General features: G+C 38.7%; 1 protein-coding gene and 1 long non-coding RNA gene across 4 annotated transcripts; both read left to right on the top strand.

Moving 5' to 3' along the window:
* Positions 1-12,313: 12,313 nt before the first annotated feature.
* Positions 12,314-15,413, top strand: LOC129452905 (uncharacterized). 3 transcript variants are annotated; one of them, XR_012371079.1, is made up of 8 exons: positions 12,314-12,500; positions 13,156-13,216; positions 13,303-13,354; positions 13,570-13,636; positions 13,865-14,063; positions 14,185-14,388; positions 14,955-15,048; positions 15,158-15,413. It is a non-coding gene; the product is annotated as an uncharacterized lncRNA (long non-coding RNA). The 3 variants fall into 3 exon arrangements; XR_012371075.1 differs by lacking the exon at positions 12,314-12,500 and having other exon boundaries at positions 12,933-13,216; XR_012371074.1 differs by lacking the exons at positions 12,314-12,500; positions 13,156-13,216; positions 13,303-13,354 and having other exon boundaries at positions 13,362-13,636.
* A 5,492-nt stretch (positions 15,414-20,905) lies between these two features.
* LOC141368804 (complement C1q-like protein 3) lies at positions 20,906-22,268 on the top strand. Its single transcript, XM_073873156.1, has 3 exons — positions 20,906-21,125; positions 21,357-21,494; positions 21,587-22,268. The coding sequence occupies exons 1-3, from the start codon at positions 20,969-20,971 to the stop codon at positions 21,859-21,861; spliced, it is 570 nt and encodes a 189-aa protein (XP_073729257.1). The 5' UTR covers positions 20,906-20,968; the 3' UTR covers positions 21,862-22,268.
* The last annotated feature ends 2,635 nt before the right edge of the window (positions 22,269-24,903 follow it).

Raw genomic sequence — 24,903 nt, 5'->3', positions numbered from 1 at the left:
TCATTATGGTGACAAAAGATTTTCAATAAAACGTCAGCATATACATCTCTGTTAATACATCTCTGTTAATTAAAGAGAGAGAGGGAGAGAGAGAGAGAGAGAGAGAGAGAGAGAGAGACAGCATTTAAGGTGGAACTTTATCTATGAGCAGTGCTATGTTTTTGAACACACATTCATAAAGATAACATGATTTTAACAGCTAAACAAAATATTCTACAAAAATACACGTGATGTTTATGTTTTTTTGACTCAGAACTCATAGACCAAATTTGTATAAAATATTTTTGTTTTGATTTCCCGAACCCCTTTTGGACGTCTACATGATGTCCAAGAGGGGTCATAGTCAGACGTCCAGATACTGTACCAGATCTGCACGTTGTATAGACATACAGATAAGGGCCTGGACCAACCGACCTAATATAGACATGATCTGCACGTCGTGCGGACGTCTCATGTTTGGTGGGTACATTTGTGGAAATTTTAACCCTTTACATGCCTGTTTGTTTACATTAACCCATGTTTTTTTTAACAGAAAAACAAAAAAAACTAAATATTTTCTCCCAAAAAAATATTTGAACTACCATTTGATTATTATTATTATTAGACCCTAGGATGGGTCAAAGATTGGTAGCAACATTGATTTTGATGCATTGTTATTTTTTGAACAGGGTCAGATTTTATACAAAACTCAAACTTCCTAAGGCCAAAATGATCCTAAGGCCAAAATGACACCTTCCCAAAAACTGCTCTAAAAATATCATACATCAATCATTTTTTCCACTTTAAACTATTAAATCTTTTAACATTACTTCTTCCTGAAACATACATGTCAAATATTAATTAAATTTGTGGAAATTTTAACCCTTTAAATGCCAATATGTTAACATAAATCGAACCACAGTGTTCGCCTGGTGTCGTGAAACCTTTTGTGGGACATCGTAGCCCAGATAGTGACCTGTCCTGATTTCTCACTCCAGGGACTAAGTGCTGATTCATTTTTTATCTGTAAACACTGGTCAGAATGAGCAGCCCCACATAAGCCTGCAGTTTCTCTGTCTCAAAATCTCTCCAGTCTGTAACTGTCTCCCATGTAGGTTTGTCATGGCCCCAATATGCTGCAGGATTTCATGCATCAGCATCAACCCACCAAACATGAGACGTCCGCTCGACGTGCAGATCATGTCTATATTAGGTCGGTTGGTCCAGGCCCTTATCTGTATATCTATACAACGTGCAGATCTGGTACATTATCTGAACGTCTGACTATGACCCCTCTTGGACGTCAGGTAGACGTCCAAAAGGGGTTACAGAAATCAAAACAAAAATATTTTATACAAATGTGGTCTATGAGTTCTGAGTCAAAAAACATAAACATCACGTGTATTTTTGTAGAAAATGTTTGTTAAGCTGTTAAAATAATGTTATTTTTATATATGAATATGTGTTCAAAAACATAGCACTGCTCATAGATAAAGTTCCACCTTAAATGCTGTCTCTCTCTCTCTCTCTCTCTCTCTCTCTCTCTCTCTCTCTCTCTCTCTCTCTCTTTAATTAACAGAGATGTATTAACAGAGATGTATATGCTGACGTTTTATTGAAAATCTTTTGTCACCATAATGGCGATCAGTGATTACTTTAGTTGGGTAGTTTAACTCTTTGACTTGTCACATAAGTGTTTGGTCTTTGTGAGAGTGTTTGTTAAAGCATGTTGTTTGTTGCAAAGAAAATTTGTTATAAACTAATCTCACATGTGGATCTTACAATTTCACTGAACGTTTACCAACAGTAATTCTGCGTATGTAAAGTCTGTAAATTAATTTTGTAAACCATGTAGTATTGTCTCAATTTCTCATTTGATTTAAGGTGTCACATCCAACGTATTATTTAGGTTCATACCACCACTGGGAAGCACTTATATAAAATATAAAAAGTCCAGATATTATTGTCACATATGCAGACATCAAGAATCAGCCCATGAATCACAACAGTGGTGACACTCTCTGGACTCATGAGTCTTTATAATACGCTGGTGCAGTGCACTGCAACATTTAGAAAACTCACCATCGTTGTGATTCATGAGCTGATTCTTGATGTCTGTATCTGTGTCAAAAATTCTAGATTTTAGATTTTTGATTACAGCCATGAGGTTGCATTTCCCGTTACAGTAGGCAGCAGTATGCACCGAAGTATGTTAATTGCAGCTCCAAACAAAACTGAGATAGAAGTTTACTCTTAAACTAAATTTATAATGTTTTGTCTATGTTGTCAGTTCAGTTATATTATACCACCACTTCTGACCATCAATGTAATTATTGGGAAGTCACAAGCATTGGTAACGAATACTTGGTGCATTAATAATGTGTTTTAAAAAACACCATCATCAAGCACACGCACTACAATATAAAAACAAAGAGTCCAACTACCCAACTAAAGGAAACACTGATCACCATGATGGTGACAAAACATGTTCAATAAAACATCAGAATCTTGAAAATTCTCAACAACGAGCCGTGGAAATGACAAAAAATAAAGTGAATTTGGATTGTTTAGTCAGTATGGTCCTACTTCAAAACAATGCTTTGTAAAAACAACTGTTTGTAATGGTGATGACATTGTTTTAGAGAATGTACATGTAACAATTATCCAGTGAGAGCAAGCATGGGAGGAAAAGTGAAGTTCACGTCAAGTACCGATAGAGCCAGAGAGAGAGAGAAGAGAGAGAGAGAGAGAGAGGGAGAGCCAGAGCGAGAGAGCAAGATTGCAGACGCAGATAGTTGAGGTGGAACTTGTATATTTGGGAATTATCTATAAGCAATATTTTTTTTACATTTATTCATATATATAAAGATTATATATACACATATAATCTCTAAATTGGCCACATTTTAAATAGTTTTACTTTGTGTGGAGGTCCCCTTGACATCAATATTGGATGTTCAGAACACGTCATAAAAAGACGTCATAAAAACTTTTATTCTGGCTCCTCATAGGACGTCGAAATGACGTCTTTTTAAGACGCTTTGCTCAGTGGGAATGAAAAGCTTGAAGTCAGGGCACTGATTCGGGCAGTGGCATAGTGTGTGAGCCCTGGGATCAAATCTCTGGCTGCTGGGAAGTAGCAGAGCGTCTCCATGTGTGACGTCCATCCTGCCGCCACTTCATCCATCCCCAGATAGCAAGCACATGTGGGCCACTTCAGGCAAAGATGCGGCACTGCTGGTCTTCTTATGGCCCGAATAAAAGGGATGTGAACCTAAAGTGGCTCACATGTAAAATAGCAAAAATGGGCCACATATATCAAATCACATGTGGGCCTTTTAAGGCAAAGATGCGGTGCCCATGGCAACATGTCATCTGAATATGAACCAAAAGTGGCCCATCTGATAAATAGTGAATATGGCCCAAATATCAAACAACAAATATGGGCCACCTTTGGCAAAAATGTTGCACAACAGACACAGCCTAATATTGGAATAAACCAAATGTGGCCCTCACATGTTGCAGCAAATGTGACCCAGCTCTTTACAAACGTGTCTGGGCCAGTTTTGGCAAAGATATGGCACGGTAAGAACTGGCTCATGTGGGTTTGTGTCTAAAGTGGCCCACATATGTTGCAGCAAATGTGGCCCAGTTCTTTTAAAACATATCCGGGCCGGTTTTGGCAAACATGTGGCACAGTAAGCACCGGCTCATGTGGGTGTGAGTCTGAAGTGGCCCATATATGATGCTGTAAATGTGGCCCAGCTGTATAAAGATGCATCAGGGCCAGTTTTGGCAAACATATGGCACAGTAAGCACCGGCTCATGTGTGTGTGAGTCTGAAGTGATCCATTTACCCATCTAACAGAGAAAAGTTCTAAGAACATTCCCTGAAAGTTCCCAACATTCCCAAAAACTTTCTGCCAACATAAAAAGTGTCCAGTTTTCTTGACGTTCTAAGAACGTTTCTGTGTTGTCTGAAAGTTAGAGGAATGTTACATTTTACCTGTTACATGTTACATATTTTAAATTTTAAACGTTATGACAATGTCCTGTTTTAATGTTCACACAATGTTTAAAACAACAACTGTTTATTATATTGACTTGTTTGATTGTTATGTAAATGATAGAGAAACATTGCATTTTATTATTTTAGAAAACATTTCTGAATGTTCAGTAAAAATATTGCTGTAGAAAACACAATTCACTTATTAGGTTTAGATGTTGATGCTTTGTTTAATTTTAAGTCACCATTATTGTGATTAGTGTTTGTTTTAGTTGGACCCTTGACTTCTTTACCAAATTTTCTTGGTTGCCTTACTTCGTGTGTATAAAATACATTTGTTATGGCAATGTTAAGTTAATAGTACAATTCTGTGGTGGTTAGTATGTAATAGTAAAAATCATCATCTAATTAAAAGATTTACTCATCAAAAGTTTATTTTCTGTCAATGTTGTTTATGAGATCCAGCACTTTCACAGCAGTTTGTCATTAAGGAGTTTTAGAAATTTTGGCCAAAAATAACTGTTGTACATTTGGGATGTACAAACATCAAGAATCAGACTATGAATCTCAACCATGGTGACAAAGAAAATTGTAAAAAGTTCATTATTTAGCCATGTCGCAGTGCATGCTGGGAGTCCTGGATGAGATTTGTAATTTGTTAATACCCAGCATGCATTGCAGCATGAAGTTTTTCATTTAATTGTCACCATGTTTGAGATTGATACTCTGTTTGTGGCATCACTCTGGCTTCCTTGTGGGCGAGACGTGTTAAACAGGAGTGGACCACACAAGTGCCCTCAATCCATGCCAGGTGTGGGCCAGTGAATGGTGTTGGGTCTGGGCTGAATCTGGGCCAAAACTTAAATTAAGTATTACCCAGATTTGGGCCAGATCTGCATTGTTTGCTTTGTGTTTGGCTGACATGTGGCGTTTCTATGGTTTGCTTTTGGTAAATATCTGGAAAAAAAGAGGTGGACCGCTCAAGTGCCATCATTCCATGCCAAAGGTGGGCCAGATAAAGGTGTCAGATGGGAACCAGATCTGGGCCACGCAATTTTGCTATCTGGTAGTGGTGGGCAGAGCGAGGCTTCGTGAAACACTGAAACAGTTGAATCAATTGTGCCGTATGTTTCGAGGCTTCAAAACATCAATCCGAAACCGCCTCCATAGTGACACCTAGCGGTCGTTTGCATGTCTTTACATGAAGCAGCCTTGACAAGATTTTAGACGAGCGCTGACAAATTGTATCCCACATGTTGTTTGATTGACACACACGTGATAGAATGGGATAGTGGATAGTGCCCTCGACTCTCATGCGTAGATATTAGGATCGAACCTGGGAAATGCATGCGCTACGTCATCATAATAAAATGCTTTTTGTTGTTGTTTTAACATCTGTTTGACAACTACATGAGCTTTTAGGCTCACAATTGTCGATAACTACAGGCTATTCGGGTCTATTTAATAAAAAAAAAATGGAATAGAGATAGGCATATACCAAATAAATAATAAGAGATTCATAAAATATATCAAGCCATAATATGCCACATTGTTTACATATAAAGATCTTTATTCAAATATATAAATTGTTCTGTGTTGATAAACTCAACCAGCTTCTTTTTTACATATAATTTCTCCAGCCTTTGAAAACATTCTCACACAAGGGACACTTGTTGCTGGCATGCATTTTTTGTAAGTAGCCTAAGTGTTACATACCTATGAGGAAAAATGACTTCTTTTCAGTAATTTATAGTATTTGATCTTGCCAAAAACGCATCTATGAGGTATTGTCAGATTTGTTTCCTACCCTGTCAGTTCGACGCAGATTCGACAGGTACACCACCTTTCGAAATACTTGTGAAATGCACCGCTTGGTGTTTCGAATCACTTCATCACGTGGCATGGGTGTTTCGAATCACATTTCGGAGCAGTGTTTCGAAACATTTACGCTTCGGGATCTCGACACAGTGTCGAAACGTCAGTTTCGCGGGAGCCATCCCTACTATCTGGGACAGTCAGAAAGAAATGAAAGAGCAGCATTAACATCAGGCTTTGAGTGAATATATATCTGAGTATCATCAGCATAAAAATGAAAGTCAAGACCAAGAGACCTCAAAAGTTGGCAGAGGGGGAAAATATAGAGACTAAAAAGTAGAGGGCCTAAAATTGAACCCTGAGGAACACCATATTTTATCACACCAACCTCAGACTTACAGCCACCCAACACAACAAATTGCTTGCGATCTGTAAAATAGGACTTAAACCAGCTTAAAGCAGTGTCTGATACACCAAAGACAGACTCCAAGCGGGTAAGTAAGGTACAATGATCAATAGTGTCAAATGCAGCACTGAGATCAAGCAAAATCAGTATTGATAAGCATCCTGAATCAGAGGCCATCAATAAGTCATTTGTGACTTTAACTAATGCAGTCTCAGTGCTATGCATTTTTCGGAAGCCAGATTGAAGAGGCTCAAAAAGATCATTTGCAGAGAGATGGGAGAGTAATTGTGAAGCAACGATACGTTCCAATATTTTAGCAACAAAGGGGAGATTTGAAATTGGGCGGAAATTATTTAAATTCTCAAGGTCAAAGCTATTTGTTTTTGGAAGAGGGGTGTCAGGAAAGACTTCGGAGTCAAATGCAAGTTTAACAGAGTTTATTGAGAAAAATAGAGAATTAGAGAGTTGGAGTGCAAAGTCACTTGGTAATATCCACACACGGCATACACCCTCGACTCACTCTGGATGGGATCACTACTGTTGGCATGAAGCACGTCCAACAGTAGGAGAGAGTGAGTCGGCACTACAAGATAGTCCAGTACTGATCTGAAGAGAGAGAGAGCCACCCACGCTCTCCGTCGAGAACACCAGCACAGTCACCTCACGCGACAGAGGGATGAAACACGCCGCCCTGAAGGCGGATGACAGGCGGAGATGGAAGGTGGTAAATCCAATGTCCTCAGACGGAGTAATCCACTGTGGAATCCTGATGTAGATGAAGCCACCTGGAAGTAACTGGTGTACCACCTAATAACGAAGCGAACCAGCTGTTCCGAGAGACAAACAGTCAATAGAGTCAATGTAATCCACAATGGTGAAATAGTATAATCCACTCACGGGTGATGATGCAAACCGATGGGAAACAGAGACAGCTGGTGTACCGCCTAATAACGAAGCGAACCAGCTGTTCCGAGAGACAAATAAAGTCAATGAGTTCCAGTAATCCACAAGCGAGCAGTCCGGGCGAAGACGAGCCTCCGGACGCCGAAAACCAAACCTGGGGTAACAAGAGGAGGAGACAGAAAGCGTCCGACAAGACAAGGCAGAGCAACAAGTGATAAAAACAAATGAGCGCGCAACGAAAGGCAGGACTACGTGCAATATAAAGGAAAAGGTAAACGAGACACCACCGGCGAACAATTACTGAAACAAGGGGGCGGAGTTAGTGAACACACGAGGAACCAGCACCACAGGTAAACAACACACACACACATACCCCACACACAGCCATCGATCACCCAGTAGTCATGACAAGGGGTTACAGCAGCAATTTTAAGTGCAGATGGCACCATACCAGAAATCAAGGAATCATTTATAATATTCAAAGTAACAGGACACAAGGAAGAAAAACACGACTGAAACAATTTAGCAGGTATTGGATCAACTACCGAGGTGGTAGCTTTCATTTTTAAAACCACATTACACAGAGATTGAGAATCTAATGTGGAGAATTTTGAGAGAGTAACGCCAGAGAATTCTGTGTTATGAACTATAGAATTAACAGATACATGTGACATAGCAATCTGATCTCTAATCACCTCAATTTTTTTGCTAAAGTTCACAAGAAACCTGTTACATAAATGAACAGAAGAAGAAACATTAGACATGTTATTTCTGTTTAAAAATGTGTTGATTGTATGAAACAGTTTTTTTGGATTATCTTGGTTACTTACAATAATCTGAGAGAAATGAGCAGACCTTGTTGATGCAATTTCAGACCTATATTCACACAAGCTATTTTTCCAGGCCTGATGATACACAGTTAAACCAGTGAAGTGCCACATGCGCTCCATTTTGCGACACTGGATTTTCATGGCACGCAGATCATCAGTATACCAGGGGGCAGATCGTTTAAAAGAAACAGTTCGTGTTTTCAAAGGAGCCAAAGTATCCAGGCCGGACAAGAGAATTTTGTTTAGCCTGATAACTTTGTCATCCAATGTAGCAGATGGTAAAATGCAGCTTGTAGCAGAGTCAATAAAGTCAGAGAAGTCACTAGGCGCAATAGATCTCCATTTGCGGTAGCTGATAATACGGGATGTGCAAATATCAGGTAGCTCCAGATTAAATAGTATGGCTAGATGATCAGATATCCCTAAATCAGAGATCAAGAGCTGAGACACAAATGTGCCATTTTGAATCACAAGGTCTAACATGTGGCCTTTGTTGTGTGTGGGACAGTTCACAACTTGGTGAAGCTCAAAGCAGTCTAATAAAGATGTAAAGTCTCTTGTGGTTGCAGCTTCTTTCTTGTCCATGTGAATATTAAAATCACCAAAAATAAGAATTCACTCAAATCTCAAAACCAACACAGACAATAATTCAGCAAAGTCAGATGTAAATTCTTTGTTGTTACTTTTGGGAGGCCTGTACACAGTCACTATGACAGTAGGTAATGAGGCAGAAACTCTTAAGGCAAGGGATTCAAAAGAGGCAAATGGAGGGATATCCACAGAACATAGTCCATAAAGCTGTTTAAACAGCACAATGATACCACCTCCTCTACCCGTTGAACGTGGGAGATCACATAATCCATACCCTCCTGAGTCAATTCATTAAAAAGCAGCCCGTCAGATTCTTTGTGCCAGGTTTCTGTTAAACAGATAATATCCAAGTTGTGGTCCGTAATCAAGTCAGATATGGACAGGGCTTTTTTGTTTACAGAGCGCACGTTTATCAGCGCAGATTTCAACACTCGCACCGGAGCGGCCAAGCCCGGTGCAACCTCTTCACGTACGGCTGCCAAGTTATTAAAGGGGACATTCCAGAAGACGTTTTTAAGATATTAAATAAATCTTTGATGTCCCTATGTACATATGTGAAGTTTTAGCTCAAAATACCATATAGGTAATTTATTGTGGCATGTTAAAATAGGCACTTTATGGGGCTGAGCAAAAATGCACAGTTTTTGTGTGTATCCCTTTAAATTCTAACGAGCTGCTCAGGTGGGCGGAGTCTCAAGCGCTAGCGCTGTAGAGAAGACAGAGCATCGAGGAAGATTCTCTCACGAAAGAAGTTAGTAAGCGAAGTTAAGCATTATATATTTGAACAAGTTTAAAAAGTCAATTATCTGTTTTATGCATACTAAATACATGTTTATCAGCAGATGGGGAACATTGTGGAATAAAAATAAAGACTTTAAGGTCTCAATGTTTTAAACAGGCATAATGAGTTTCAGAATGTTACAATAAAATACACGTCCACAAACACTCAGAAGTTTACTTTTTGACCAAACCACATGCACATTTAAATGATCTGTAATAAAACAACACGTTTAATGCTTAAACTTTAGAGAAACAGATCAAATGACATGTTTAAGTTTATTGTGTACACATATTGAACACATTCGCGTTTCGGTCAGTCTCTCATCTATTTTGTAATTCCTCATTCATTTAAAACTTTAGAGAAACATTAAACAACATATTTACTTATTGTGTATGATAGTGAATACGCGTTGTTCACTCACTCTGTCTCGTGCAGTGCATTAATCCTCCTGTTCATTTATATAAACTTCAGAGAAACATATTAAACAACATAACTTACTTGAAAGCGAACCGTCGCGTTGCTCTCTCTCTCGTTCGTTCGCTCACTCGCTCTCTCTCTTGCACTAAGGTAACGTTAATCCTTTAGAACGTTAATTCAATCTTTAGAAAGATTATTAAAACTACAAGTTATAAGATTGTAGGCTCCTGTTTGTGTTTGATGGAATACAAACACGTCGTGCTGTCAGTCATTCTTTCTCTCGTTCACTCGCACTCGAGGTAGCATCATGGTTGGATAGCGCAGTTGAAGGGGCGGTATCATTATAATAAGATCCCTTGCCTACGTCACGCGGGGAGCGAAATCCGCATGACCCATTTATTCACATGCCCGCAGAGAGAGCCTCACCAAAACAAAGTCACAGGGTTGCTATTTTTCATGTTTTCTGGGTTGGTACACTGCAAAATCCCGGGAGTTAAATTAACACTGCTCAGTGTTTATATAGGTCCACTCCCCAGAGTGTTAAAAAAGTAACACCGGAGAGAGTTAAAAGCTACAATCTGTGACTTTATTCTCTCTATCACCATCTCTGTTTGAAAACTGAAATTGCATTTTAGATCTTACTTGTAGAGTTAATTTTCTGAACTTAGGATGAGATGTTGGCTGTTTCATTTAAAGTCACCATAATTGTGATCAGTGGTTGTTTTAATTGGACTCTTGAGTGTTAGGCTTAGCTTATCAGCTTTTTTGGCTGTTATAATTGCATGTGTTAAAACATGTTTTTTGTGGCCAAAGAGGATTCACTAATGCATTTCTATGATTATAATGGTTGTTAGGATATACTTTCAAATAACACTCTTTAAAAATAATTTATTTAGTGTCTTCTTACTAGAATGGTTTATTTCTGTCAATAATATGATACTGTAGTATAAGATTCAGCCGTCTTATAGCAGTTTTTCATTCATAACCTTTTTTAAACACTGACACACAAGATTAACTGCAGTATAATGTAGACACTTAAACATCAAGAATCAGAGTATGAATCACAATGATGGTGACAATAAAATGAAAAGCTTCATGCTGCAATGCATGCTGGGTATTAACAAATTACAAACCTCATCCAGAACTCCCAGAATGCACTGCGGCATGAATAAATAATGAACTTTTATACCATTTTCTTTGTCACCATTGTTGAGATTCATACTCCGATTCTTGAAGTCTTTGTATCTACATAGTTCAGCGGTTAATGTTTTTGTGCACACTATCAAAGTCCTTTAGAATGTCAAACTGCTATGAGAGTTCTGGACCTTGAACTGTAGTAATTTATTATTAATAGAAAATGATGCTTCTGATGATGGGGGAAAACTATATTAATAAATCTGTTCATTAAATGATTATGTTAGACATTTTGTTTTAATCACCATTATTCAATCACACAATAACCTTTTCTTTGCTATAACAACGTGTTTTAAACACACTAAGATATAGCAGTTAGAAAAAACTAACAAGCTAATAGTCAAGAGTCAAGTCCTACTAAAACAACCACTGATCACAATAATGGTGACTTTAAATGAAACAGCCAACATCTTAACCTAAGTTAAGAAAATAACTCAAGTAGGATGTAAAAGAAAGATGTAAAATGCAATTTTAGGTTTCAAACAGAGATGGTGATAGAGAGGATAAAGTCACAGATTGCAGCTTTTAACTCTCTCCGGTGTTACTTTTTTAACACTCTGGAGAGTGGACCTATATAAACACTGAGCAGTGTTAATTTAACTCCCGGGATTTTGCAGTGTAGAAGTACTGGGGACCCGATTATAGCACTTAAACATGGAAAAAGTCTGATTTTCATGGAATGTCCCCTTTAAAATCAGCCCCCGTTGGTCTCCAAGCTGACTTAAATGGTTTGCGCAAGGCAACTGGATAAAATATGTTTTTTTTATGTGTGCAAAGGTACCTACAGCCTGATGATCGATGTAGATAGCGTTTAGAGCGAAGAATTCCATAGGTGTTAGCGAGTGTGCGTGGTTCAGTCCCCAAAACATAATTCCCATTTAGGTTCAGCAGCTGGCGAGAAGTGTATCTTATAGCCATGCGAGAGGAATCCACGCGAGCATCACAATTGTACAAGTCCTGGGTCGCACAGGTGTTGATGATTTGCATTCCGCACACACCCAGAGTCAGTAACAGTAATCCAACGCAATTCCACATCATGAAGAAAACACAACAATAGATAAAATATGAACAGAATTCTTTCCTATCATGCTTACAGGATATTTTTACATGACAATATCCTTTAAAACAACGACTTTCTAACCGGAGGAAAGGAGCGGCAGCCAAACGCGCCAGCGTGCCCTTTCAACCAGAACCGGAACAGTGCTTACTGAATTAGTTTATAACGCAGAATGTGCCCTTCAAAGAGAGAAGAATTTGGATATGTTGAATATGCCCACCCCAACAACACCCCACCCCCTTACCACTCAGACACACTTTTTTTACACACACACCAATTTTCAACATTAAAGGTTTATCTTTTCAGCAGCTATGCGGTCCACAGAAAACGAGTAGGGGGAGGCTGCAGACCTGGAGAAGGTAGATCTACGCCCCTGACAGATTTACGCCCCTGACAGTTTTGCGCCCCTGTTGTTCCTCATGCGTCCAGTAGGGGGAGGCTGTATTTTAGAATATGAGCCTAGTCATATATCAGAACAGGAGACAGTATGATCAGCATACCTTGAAGCGATTTGAATTGAGGTATGTTAAATAATCTGCTAAAGTTATTGTTGTTGATTGTATTGTAATGATGCAACATTTATTATTTATAAACGATTGATGCGATATCAATTCAAAAGAGGGGTCAATAATTTATTTCGAGAGGCAGTACCCTACTTGATTGAGTCACTTAGCTAACCCGTGATGCGCGGGACAATCTATAAACAACCCACACCCCACCGACGTTTTCAACTAACCTCCCCGTAACTCAGACAAACTCGTCATTGGCATCTTTATTTCAAAAACGTTCTTATGGCATGTAATGTAGACATGTGGTTACATTGTTCTAGACAGAAACATCTATCTTAAAGGGATAGTTCACCTACTTGATTGAGTCACTTAGCTAACCCGTGATGCGCGGGACAATCTATAAACAACCCACACCCCACCGACGTTTTCAACTAACCTCCCCGTAACTCAGACAAACTTGTCATTGGCATCTTTATTTCAAAAACGTTCTTATGGCATGTAATGTAGACATGTGGTTACATTGTTCTAGACAGAAACATCTATCTTAAAGGGATAGTTCACTTTAAAATGAAAATTCTGTCATCATTTACTCATCCTCATGTTGTTCTAAACCTGTATGACCTGTATGTAAACCTCTTTGTTAATTTGTCTTTTACCCAAATCTTAGGAGTATTGCACATCGTCTTGACCCTGGAGAGTGGACAGAAGTCACAGGATTGGATATTGGGGTGACACACAACTACAAAACTACTGTACATATTTTCACGTCTGTGTATGTTATTATTTTAAATTCTAATATATTTGTTTCCTAAAGGTCTTTCCTCAGCAGACCAACAGCATTGATTGTGGTTTTTTTCATGCTCATGGTAAGCTATTAAAACAGGATACTAAAGCTATTTTTTTCTGGAAATTAATTTTTAATCTTTTTCAGTATGCCCTTTACACTGTGCTGAACATTCCATTCAATTTCACTTCTGTGAGCCTTTCTATTTCTTCCTTAGAAGGTTGCTATAAAGTTTATTGTATTGTATCTAACAATGCAAATTAAATACTAATCCTGTGACATAACAATTTTTGTTAGCTTGACATGCCTGCAATCAGGGAGTGGTGGTGTCTACGTCTGTAATTGAGCGGTTTGAGACAGAGGGGTATGTGTATTCGTTTCTTTACATCTCAGTTTGGCGTTTCATTCTTTGTTCCTTCCTTGTCAGTTGATCAAACTGAGGTATTACAGGTCACTAAATTATTTATACATTATACATTACTATATGTAATTATTAATTATACATTAAATTATCAATGCAGCCTGTTTATTGTCCACAACAAGAGGTGTCCTATTGGGGGCCAACAAAGTCGATTTTTTTCTTTTTAAAAAGGCATGGGAAAAGGTTCGCCCACTGGACTGAGGAGGCAAGATGCCTGATTGAAGGGACATTAAGACCTCTTTACAGGAGTTTTCCAGGATTAACACATAACTTGCCACAACATGTAATTGTTGCAGAGAGAAACCGAATGTTGTCCAACCAGGCTCTGGTGGACATCTTTGTGGCAAGAGGAACCGATAACCACATTCAGGTACATGCATCAAGAATGCATTCTTTAACTGCATTCTAAATCAATAGCTTATCTAGTAAATAAACAACTTACACATACATGGAAATGTTTTTTAATGTAATTTTAAATTTTCTCTGCACAGTTTATCATCAATGGACAAAAGAAATCAAAGTGGCTTGACACTTTTTTCAAGTGTTCCATCAAGAAAGTGCCTGTGCCATTGTTCATTGAAGATTAGGAGCAAATTGATGTTATTTACACTCACCTGACTTCAATTCTGGACAGCACACCCACACACACCCACAGTGACCAGATTTGATTCATTATGGATGTCCCTTTTCCAGAGGTAGGTCAGAGGTTTGTTCCAGAGGTGTGTTAGTTGTGCTCTGCATGGTGTCATTCACATTTTTTTTAAAGGTATAGTTCACCCAAAAATTAAAATTCTGTCATCATTTACTCACTCATGTTGTTACAAACTCGTATAAATTTCTTTGTTCTAATTAACACAAAGGAAGATATTTTGAGAACTGTTTGTAACCAAACAGTTTGTGGACCCCATTAATTTCCATAGTAGAAAAAAGAATACTATGGAAGTGAATGGGGTCCACAAACGGTTTTGTAACAAACATTTCTCAAAATATCTTTGTGTTCATTAGAACAAATAAATTTATACGAGTTTGTAACAACATGAGTGAGTAAATGATGACAGAATGTTTCATTTTTGGGTGAACTATACCTTTAATGTCAAATAGTTTATTCATAATGTTAGACCATTGCTCTAAATATAATAGTTTTGTGTTAATAGAGAAAAGGCACTTTTGATTTTGTTGTAAAAACATGCAACATGCTAAAAATGCAAAATGATGTTTGGCTTATTTGGGCTGTGATCAATCTCAATTCTTTCTGTGGTAGTCCATCATCTGTGCTCTTGCTGTTGTGGAACATGTGTCCATCTTGGAGGCTGAGGAGAAATTCCTGGGAGGACCTGTCATTGACACAAAATACTGTAAGGATCCTATAAAGGAAGAAATGTTTAAACATGACATCCTGCCATTAATTATAAGTAACCATTGTTTCTAACACTATTCAACCTTTGCTTTATTTATTTTTATCAGTGAGCGGGAGCACCTTGACAGCAGGATAAAAAAACAGTAAAAGAAGAGTGGAAAACCATAGGAGAGTGATGGTGTTAATAAAAAAAAATTGTGAACCACAATATTGTCTCTTTCTTTTAAATGACCCTTGGAATTTTAGAAAAGTTAAATTGTGTTTGTCTTCATAAAATGCTATGTAGGACATGTTTTGTAGCTGTATGACGACCAATAGGCTTTATGCCCAGCTGCACTACTTCCTGAACTTTAGCCAGCTCCTTGTTTCCTGTCTGCACACCTGGATTAATCAGTTTGTTTGTGACTACTAAGGTCAGGCAATCCTGGATTAATCAGTTTGTCCAATAATGGCAGACAGGAAACAAGGAGCTGGCTGAAGTTCAGGAAGTAGTGCAGCTGGGCATAAAGCCTATTGTGGATTGTACAGAAGATATTAAATGTAGGATCCATATGATTACACAGTAGGCTACTGTATGTCTAATGGCCTAAATATGGTTAATATCTAAATGTAACTTAATATACATTCACAACATCATATATCAGTCAGTCTCTTGTATATAAAAACAGTTTATAAATAAATATAAATAGTTACGTGTGACGTCATCATGCGCCGCTTTCGGGTCCAATCGATTTTAAATGCCATAGGAAATAACAGGAAAACACGCTACTATTTAAGCCCTTGATCCTTATTTTTATCTCCAATAATAAAAACCAAGAGGACCAGTTTACTGTGTGTAGTTCCGTTGTGTGCAGACGGTGTACACTGTAAGTTTATACAATTTTCGCTTAAATGTGTAATATTAATAAATAGTGCTCATAAACGGTTGTTTAAATAGACTAGTATCCTGTATTTCCCTCTCCCCCCACTGGACACATGAGGAACAACAGGGGCGCAAAACTGCCAGGGGCGTAAAACTGTCAGGGGCGTAGATCTACCGGCTCCAGGTCTGCAGCCTCCCCATATAGCAGAAAACAGCAAAAATTGTGGCATTTTGATGAATGCATGAAATGGTAAAAAGTAGCGCCACCTGGTGGACAAGTATAAAAATTAAAACTTCAAGGCCAGTAGTTCAAAATGAAATATTGACATAAAGGTATGTATTAGTTTATGTTAAGATAAATGGGGGGTCAAAAATGGTAGTTATAATGGTTTTCAATGGGGCATTTTTTGTCCTTAGGAACACATTAGTCGGTTTTTGCGTAGCTTAGCCATTTTAAGCTAATTTAAAAAACCACAATTCTAAAATGTATCAAAAATGATTACCTTTGGCAAGTTTGGGCAATATTCAATCATCACAGTCAAGATGGTTTAAAAATCAAAATGGCACAAAATGTCCCTAGGAACTCTTAAGGGTTAATCTACATCGGTTTTGAGTAAGCCGTTTTCTGCAAGCATGTGAAAAATTAGGTCGTTCAGATTTTTCCTGTTTTGTGAGGTAGGTAGCAAGGCTATCCAACCACAGCACTAACATTTAGTCCAGAGAGATAGAGGGAGAAAAGAAGGACTTGACAGCACAATTGAGTTTCAATTACAATAAACCACCATCATTGTGATCAGTGTTTGCATTTCATTGGCTCATATGCATTTTATAGGACACACCCACAAACGGCACACTTTTGCTCAGGCCTACAAATTTGCGATTTTAATAAATTATCTGTGGAGTATCTGTGTGCTAAAACTTAAAGGGGACATATTATGAAAATCTGACTTTTTCCATGTTTAACTGCTATAATTGTGTCCCCAGTGCTTCTATCAACCTAGAAAATGTGAAAAAGATCAATCCAGTAACTTAGTTTTGGTAAACCATTTTCTGCAAGCATGTAAAAAAATAGGTCATAGTAATTTGGCCCTTATTGTAATGTCAGAATAAGGTAATACCGCCCCCTTTATCTGCACTATCCAACCACAGCACAACCATTTAGTACGTAGAGAAAGAGAGAGAAAGAAAATAATTCACAGCACAATTGAGTTTCAATTGTAACAAACCACCATCATTGTGATCAGTGTTTGCACTTCAGCCGCTCATTTGCATTTTAAATGACACACCCAAAACGGCACACTTTTGCTCAGACCTGGATTAAGACTTAGTTTACATCTCATAATATGTCCCCTTTAACATACACACTCTGGGGACACCAAAGATTTATTTTACATCTTAAAAATATCTCATAATATGACCCCTTTAACAAGTTTAAAAGTCAAGGGGATGGAATCTAACTAAAGCAAACACTGAACACCATAATTGTTAGCCTGGCTCCGCCCTCCTACGTACTTCCGCTTAATTTTCATTTCGCTTCAGCAGTACGTCTGGGACTGCTGTGTAGAGTTTCATTTTCTCCTGCAAAAATATACAGGACCAATCAGCGAACAGATGGGGGTGGCTAAGAACAATGACGTTGAGGTCGTGCGTCAGTTTGAGTTGTAGTTCAGTAATAGCAGCGGAGAAAGACGCGAGAAAAGCTATTCGGTCCGTTGTTGCAAAACTGCCGAATATACAGAAGTTAAAGCCGGAGCAAGAACCAGGTTTGCTAAGTTTTGTTTGTCTGATTATTCGGACTTCTTGTTTCCGGACGGTTTCGGTGCATGATATATACGTCACAACCACACGTTAGCGATTGGCTTTGGCAGATCCTGAGTGACTCTGGGCAGATCCAATAGTTTTAAACTTCAACAGAGGACCCTCCTTAACGGAAGTAACGCTTTGCAATGGAGCGTGGCCAGACTCTCTGTACAAATGAAATGAATGTACATGAGTCTGGTTGGACCAGGCTACATAATTGTGACTTTAAAGCCAACATCTAAACCTAATAAGTGAAAAGTGTTTTCTACGGCAATATTTGTACAGAATTATTAGAAATGTTTCATAACAGTTAAAAAATAGAATTTAATGTTTCTACCAAATATGTGTTTTAACCATTGCAAGAACATTTAGACATCACATTGTCATAAACATTTAAAAATGATAGTATGTAACATTTCTCTAACATTTATATAACCAGGAAACATTCTTAAAACATAAAAATACTGGACTTTTTTATGTTTGCATAACATTAATGTCACAGGTGACGGTTTGTGAGGGCGGAACCAAAAGTGTGGAAGACGGGTTCCGCCCGACGATGGTTCCACCCGGACGCTTTACTCTGAACACCGGAATTTCCGGGGTTTTCCCGAAGACGAAATCAAGCCTGATTTCGCCCAGGTGAGGATAGTTTACACAGCGGTTGCTGATAGGCTGACGAGGAGAAGAGTCAGAGCATATAAAGACCTTTGAAGACATCAAACGGGGTGCTTGTGGTGTACTTTGTATACGCTGTGTTGCTGCTTTGCAGACGGACTACGCTGGCTTGATCGTTCCCCTGGGGAAGAGAGAAAGGGACAGTCAGCTGGCGAAGGAATACTGGGTGATTTCACTCGTGAGAGAGCGGACACAGAGCCATTGAGAGTGCAGATGTTAGAAACCATTGACAACGAAGAGTGAGTAACAGCTGTAGTACTTATCTGTGTAATACTTGGAAGAGGAGTTGTTTGGTGTGTGTTTTCCTTGTGTTTGAGGTCCCTGGCCCCACTGGAGAGGGAAGCGTGGGCGAGCCACGGGTTGACCGGAAGCACGGAAGAAGCAGTTGGTAGGAAGCGCCGTTCACCAATAGAGCAGTGGCCCTGTGGGAAAAGGAAGCGCAGGTGAGCCAGAGGAGTGATAAACAACACGCCGGGCCTGCGAATAACACACATCTCACTCTCATCGGTGGCCCAGCTATCGACCAACTATCCTCTCGAGGGAGTCGAAGCCAGGTGGTGAGGGCGATTTAAAAACCACGTGAAGTTGTATAAGAGTGCTGTGGGTGAGTTTCACTGATTGATGGTGTTTACGCTTTGCTTGCTGTGTGTATGCTGTGCTTGTAGCGTCCAAACTGCCTAGCCTCGGACGAGTCGTGAGACGACGACATCTGTTGTGGCCTGGGTCCTACGGAGAGCGAGAAAATTAAGCCCTGTGCCCGGGTGTGTCAACGAGAGCTTCGCTCCCCCAAAGAGCAGACAGTGGTGAAACCCAGTGAGTATTATAAAAAGTGCACAGTGCGGATTGAGGGTCATAGCTGTGTGTGTACTGACCTTTTCCACTGTCTGCGAGTGAACGAAGATTTCCAGTGCTGTGAGTAACGTATCCCGTGAAGTGAAATTAATCTTTGCCTATAGCAATTACTTACCTGTGTTCCAACGAAGGCCCTGTGTGAACGAAGATCCCCAGTGCTGTGAGTAACGTATCCTGTGAAGTGGAATTAATCTGTGCTTATAGCAAATACTTACCTGTGTCCCAACGAAGGCTCTGTGTGAACGAAGATCCCCAGTGCTGTGAGTAACGTATCCTGTGAAGCCTGTGTGAACGAAGATCCCCAGTGCTGTGAGTAACGTATCCTGTGAAGTGAAATTAATCTGTGCTTATAGCAAATACTTACCTGTGTCCCAACGAAGGCTCCGTGTGAACGAAGATCCCCAGTGCTGTGAGTAACGTATCCTGTGAAGCCTGTGTGAACAAAGATACCCAGTGCTGTGAGTAACGTATCCTGTGAAGTGAAATTAATCTGTGTTTATAGCAATTACTTACCTGTGTCCCAACGAAGGCTCCGTGTGAACGAAGATCCCCAGTGCTGTGAGTAACGTATCCTGTGAAGCCTGTGCGAACGAAGATCCCCAGTGCTGTGAGGAACGTATCTTGTGAAGTGAAACTAATCTGTGCTTATAGCAACTGCTTACCTGTGTCCCAACGAAGGCTCCGTGTGAACGAAGACCCCCAGTGCTGTGAGTAACGTATCCTGTGAAGCCGGTGTGAACGAAGGTTCCCAGTGCTGTGAGTAACATATTCTGTGAAGCGAAATTAATCTGTGCTATAGCGATTACTTACCAGTGTTCGAAGACTCTTTGTGAGCGAAGAACCCCAGTGTTGATCCGAAGAGCCACGGAACTAAGGCACAGGAGAGAGAGAGAAAGAGAAAGACGGGTGAGAGGAGTAGTGATCTGCAGCAAAGTACCACTGGATAACTTTTGTTTGATTCTGCCTCCAGGAAGAAGCGGAGCGCGCCACGGATTCTAGGACCAGAGTCCTAAAGGAGTCCCTGTCCCCCGTCCTGTTCCCAAGTGGCCCTGGAGGCGAGAAGAAACCACACAGTTTTAATTTGCCTTTCCCCCTTCCCCCCTTTTACCTTTTTAAATATTTAAATAAAGTTTGTTTTAAACGTAGTTTACTCGTCTGTCTGGTCATTGGGGTGGTCTTGGGAACCTCCTCGAGGTGGAAGAGTTGAGAGGGGCATGACCTTTTAGTGCATTCGGGTCCGCCCCCGGCCGTGACATTAATGTGAATGTTAAGGAATGTTTTTAAAACTTATTTCTGTTATAAGCTGAGTGATCAATATTTTGTGTTGTTTCATTCTACTTTCTTAAAACACACTGTCAAAATTTTGCTGTAATTATGCAGCTGGTTGTCAGTAACTTAGTGTAGAAAATAAAGACTGAAAATGTTTAATGTTCATTTAACTTTGAACAAACTGTTGCCAGTAAATAACATAAATGTAAAATCTACAGCAAGTTACTGGCAGCTTAGTTGCCAGTAATACCCAGTAATACTGTAATTTCTACAGATTTTTTTACAGTGCAGGAAGCAGGAACAAACAAAGCTTGTCCAGCATGAGTCTAAAGTTCAAATGTTTGTGTTTACATTTCTTTCAAAAAAAAATTTCAAACCCTATATAAAAACCAGCATCAGAGAATTAAAGTTAAAGTGTGGAGCATTCACAGGAGTCATCTGTAGTCATCTAACAAGCGAGATGTTGGTTGTGTTACAACTGTTATTGCTGCTCTGTGTTGGCAGCTCAACTGTGAACATTAATGTTCAGATTCCTGAGCTGGAGAAGCTGCAGCAGATGGAGGAAAAGATTCAAACATTACAAGAAACATTAAACAAAGTACTAAGTGAGCATGAAGGTAAGGTTAAAGTTATTTTACTGGTAATGATTTGTCATTATCAAAGGGTTTTTGTGGATTTTAATGATTTTGCTCCGATACTTTTATGAGATCATTGAATTTCATTGAAATAATGTTTTTTTTCCTCACAGCTTTGAAAAGTGTAGTACAAGATTCACAAAATAAGTTTGAATATTTCCAGAAAGAGAATAAATGTATATTTATTATTTTTTTTATTACTTACGTTCACAGCTCGAAAGATTGCCTTTTCAGCCGGACTTCTGGCATCAGGATCAAAGTACATTGGGCCTTTTGATGATGCTTGGAAAACTCTGGTCTACAAGAAAGTGTATAGTAACATCGGAAATGCCTATGACTCGAATACTGGTAAGCACTGTAATGAAAACCTCATTATAATATAAAAAATAAATAAAACATTTACCTTTCAGTTCTTGAGTTCATATACATGTGCATTACTGGTATTTTCACAGCACCAGTAAAAGGAGCATATTACTTCGGATTTTATATTCATACACGTGCTAAAATTAACCTAGGAGCTGGTCTATTTAAAAATGATGTACCTCAATGCTCTGTGTTTTCTGCGAAACCTACCGTCCAAAGTAATGCCAGCAATGGAGTCGTTCTTACACTGGAACCTGGTGATCAAGTTCATATCAAACTCTGGAAATATGCTCAGGTTTATGATGACAAAAGTAGCTACACCAGCTTCAGTGGTTTTCTCCTTTTCCCCTTATGAATATGGAGCTTGTGTAGTGTAAATCATTCCTGTGTAACTGTATCATGATTTTAGATTATCCCCTCTGAAGACCAAAAGTTTAAGAGATAACCTGCTGGTCATTCCGTGTCAAATCAACTTAATTTTTTGAAAATGTCCTGTCTCTAATTTTTGATGACTTTTTCTGGAGACAGTAATACTAAAATGGTGAAGAAAGTTATAATGTTAAATGCAATAGATGAAATCCCCAGAGTTAAATGAACACTGCTGTCTGTGTGTATATATATGACTCCATCTTACATAATTTTAAAAAGTAACACTAAAGAAGAGTTAAGAGCTGCAATCTTTTACTTTTGCTTCACTGTCATCATCTCTGTTTGAAACTTAAACAGCTGTATATCTGGTTAATAAAGTAAGTCACCATTGTGCTGATTAGTTTTTTATTTAGTTGAGCACTTGGGTCTTGAAGTTTAGAGTTAATCGTATTCTGTTCACTGTGTTTATAAAACACATCTGTTAGAGCAGAGGAAGATGAGCTAGACGAAGTCTTAAACTGTTGATATGCTACAGTAGTTGTTACATATTGTGATTCAATGATCTCAAACTAAAAAAATATAATTTTGTCAAACTTCCGATGCTCCCATGCTGTAATATCTATTCCCTTAAAGAGTTATTTTTTACACACATCTAATCTGTGGTTTCAGATGGACACCCTGAGACATCAACAATCAGCCTATGAAACTTAACCATGGTGAAAATCAACAACAAAGCTGCATGCCGCAATGCATGCTGGGTATCAGGATTGTAGAAAACTCTCAAAACGCCCAACATGCATTGCAACATGACAAAATTGTGCAACTCTCTTACCATTTACTGTCACCCCTGTTGAGATTTGTATCTAAAGTGTTGATGTCTCTCTGAACCAAAAAATAGAATATAACCTAAAGAAGTGATGGGAGAAATGAAGCTTTTTGAAACTTTAAATCAATTGAACCAATAGCTTCGAAAATTGATTCAGTTTTTCGAAGCAATTCGTAACCCACACACGCTGGCGACCCCTGCTGGTCAAAATAGTGTAAAAGCAGATGTGTCCAAACATTTTACACTATTTGTTTACAAAATAAAAGCAAGATTTTTTATTAAAGGGGTCATATGATGAAAATGTTAGCATTGCCACTTTGTAGGTTTGAGCAAAAATGTGTCGTTTTGGGTGTGTTTTTTAAAATGCAAATGAGCGGATGAAGTGCAAACACTGATCACAATGATGGTGGGTTGTTGTAATTGAAACTCTATTGTGCTGTCAAGTCCAAAAATGTGTCTTTTTGGGTGTGTTTTTTAAAATGCAAATGAGCGGATAAAGTTCAAACACTGATCACAATGATGGTGGTTTTTTGTAATTCAACTCAATTGTGTTGTCAAGTCCTTCTTGTCTCTCTCTTTCTCTCTGCACTAAACGGCAGTGCAGTGGTTGGAGAGTTCAGATTAAGGAGGCGGTATTATTCTAATAAGATATCCTTATGACATCATAATGAAAGCCAAATTTCAATGACCTGTTTTTGCCCACACCCACAAAGTGGCAATGCTAACATTTTCATCATATGACCCCTTTAAAATATGTTAAAAAAATTATTTAACTTAATTAAGACATAGTTAAAAGTGTATTGTGTTTTTAGTTTTATTTAACCCTATAACTGTCACCGCCCCTTTTGAGTGGGGGGGGGGGGTGAAAAGGTGATCTGCACGTTAAAATTAATTACCTTAAAGGGAACATATTATGAGATTTTTTTTAAGATGTAAACTAAGTCTAAAATAGGTCTGAGCAAAAGTGTGCCGTTTTGGGTGTGTAATTTAAAATGCAAATGAGCGGATGAAGTGCAACCACTGATCACAATGATGGTGGTTTGTTGCAATTGAAGCTCAATTGTGCTGTGAAATATTTTCTCTCTCTCTTTCTCTCCATACTAAATGGTTGTGCTGTGGTTGGATAGTGAAGATAAAGTGGGTGGTATTACCTTATTCTGACATCACAATAAGGGCCAAATTACAATGACCTATTTTTTCACATGCTTGCAGAAAATGGTTTACCAAAACTAAGTTATTGGGTTGATCTTTTTAACATTTTCTAGGTTGATAGAAGCACTGGGGACACAATTATAGCACTTAAAGGAACACGCCCACATTTTGGGAATTTAGCTTATTCACCGTATCCCCCAGAGTTAGATAAGCACTGCCGCATGGGCGGAGTGATCTGCTCGCAGCACACGAGAAGCCCCTGGTGAGGAGCAGAGAGTTCGGTCAGAGTTGTGCAAATCACTCCGCCCATGCGGCAGTGCTTCGTCTTCAGAGAATATAGTTCTCAGTATGTATACTGTTAAAAGATCGCTGTGTCTCATATCACCTTGTTATTTGTACACGTTTTGACTATACAAATCACAACACATAAATAGGAAAATGATCGCGTTATTTTGTCACTTATTGGGAGCAGTATACTAGCTGGAGCCATGCATTTCCAGTCTTTGTGCTAAGCTAAGCTAGCGGGGGCTGCGTCAGACAGAGTTACAGCACGCACGGAGATGAGAGAGGTATGTATGGACTTATCTAACTCTGGGGGATACGGTGAATAAGCTAAATTCCCAAAATGTGGGCGTGTTCCTTTAAACATGGAAAAAGTCAGATTTTCATAATATGTCCCCTTTAACTTAACGTTGGCATTCTTTGGTTTAGAAGCAAAATCTTGGTCTCTTTTTAAAGAAGACAATTTATTGATTTACACTGAGGTCTTTGAAGTTGTAAATATTAAATTACGAAAAAGTTATACCCGTTTAAATTTATTTTAAATAATAAAAATAATGCAATAAAGTATATACTCTCTAATCAAATGTATATAAAAATTTAAATGTTTTACTCTCAAAACACCACACCAATAAAGACACAAGTCTCAACTAGTTCTGAACCAAATTTTAGGTGAAAATAACAAAAAATGAAGTTTCTGTCACACTTTTAGTAGTTTTACCAACCAAGGCCACTAGGTGTCAACGGTTAGTTGCAATATCTTGTCACAAG

The sequence above is a fragment of the Misgurnus anguillicaudatus genome, chromosome 2 (genome assembly GCF_027580225.2).
Source record: "Misgurnus anguillicaudatus chromosome 2, ASM2758022v2, whole genome shotgun sequence".
NCBI classification, from domain to species: Eukaryota; Metazoa; Chordata; class Actinopteri; order Cypriniformes; family Cobitidae; genus Misgurnus; species Misgurnus anguillicaudatus.
Note: the sequence above shows the minus strand (reverse complement) of the source record. Positions and strands in the feature narration are given on the sequence as shown.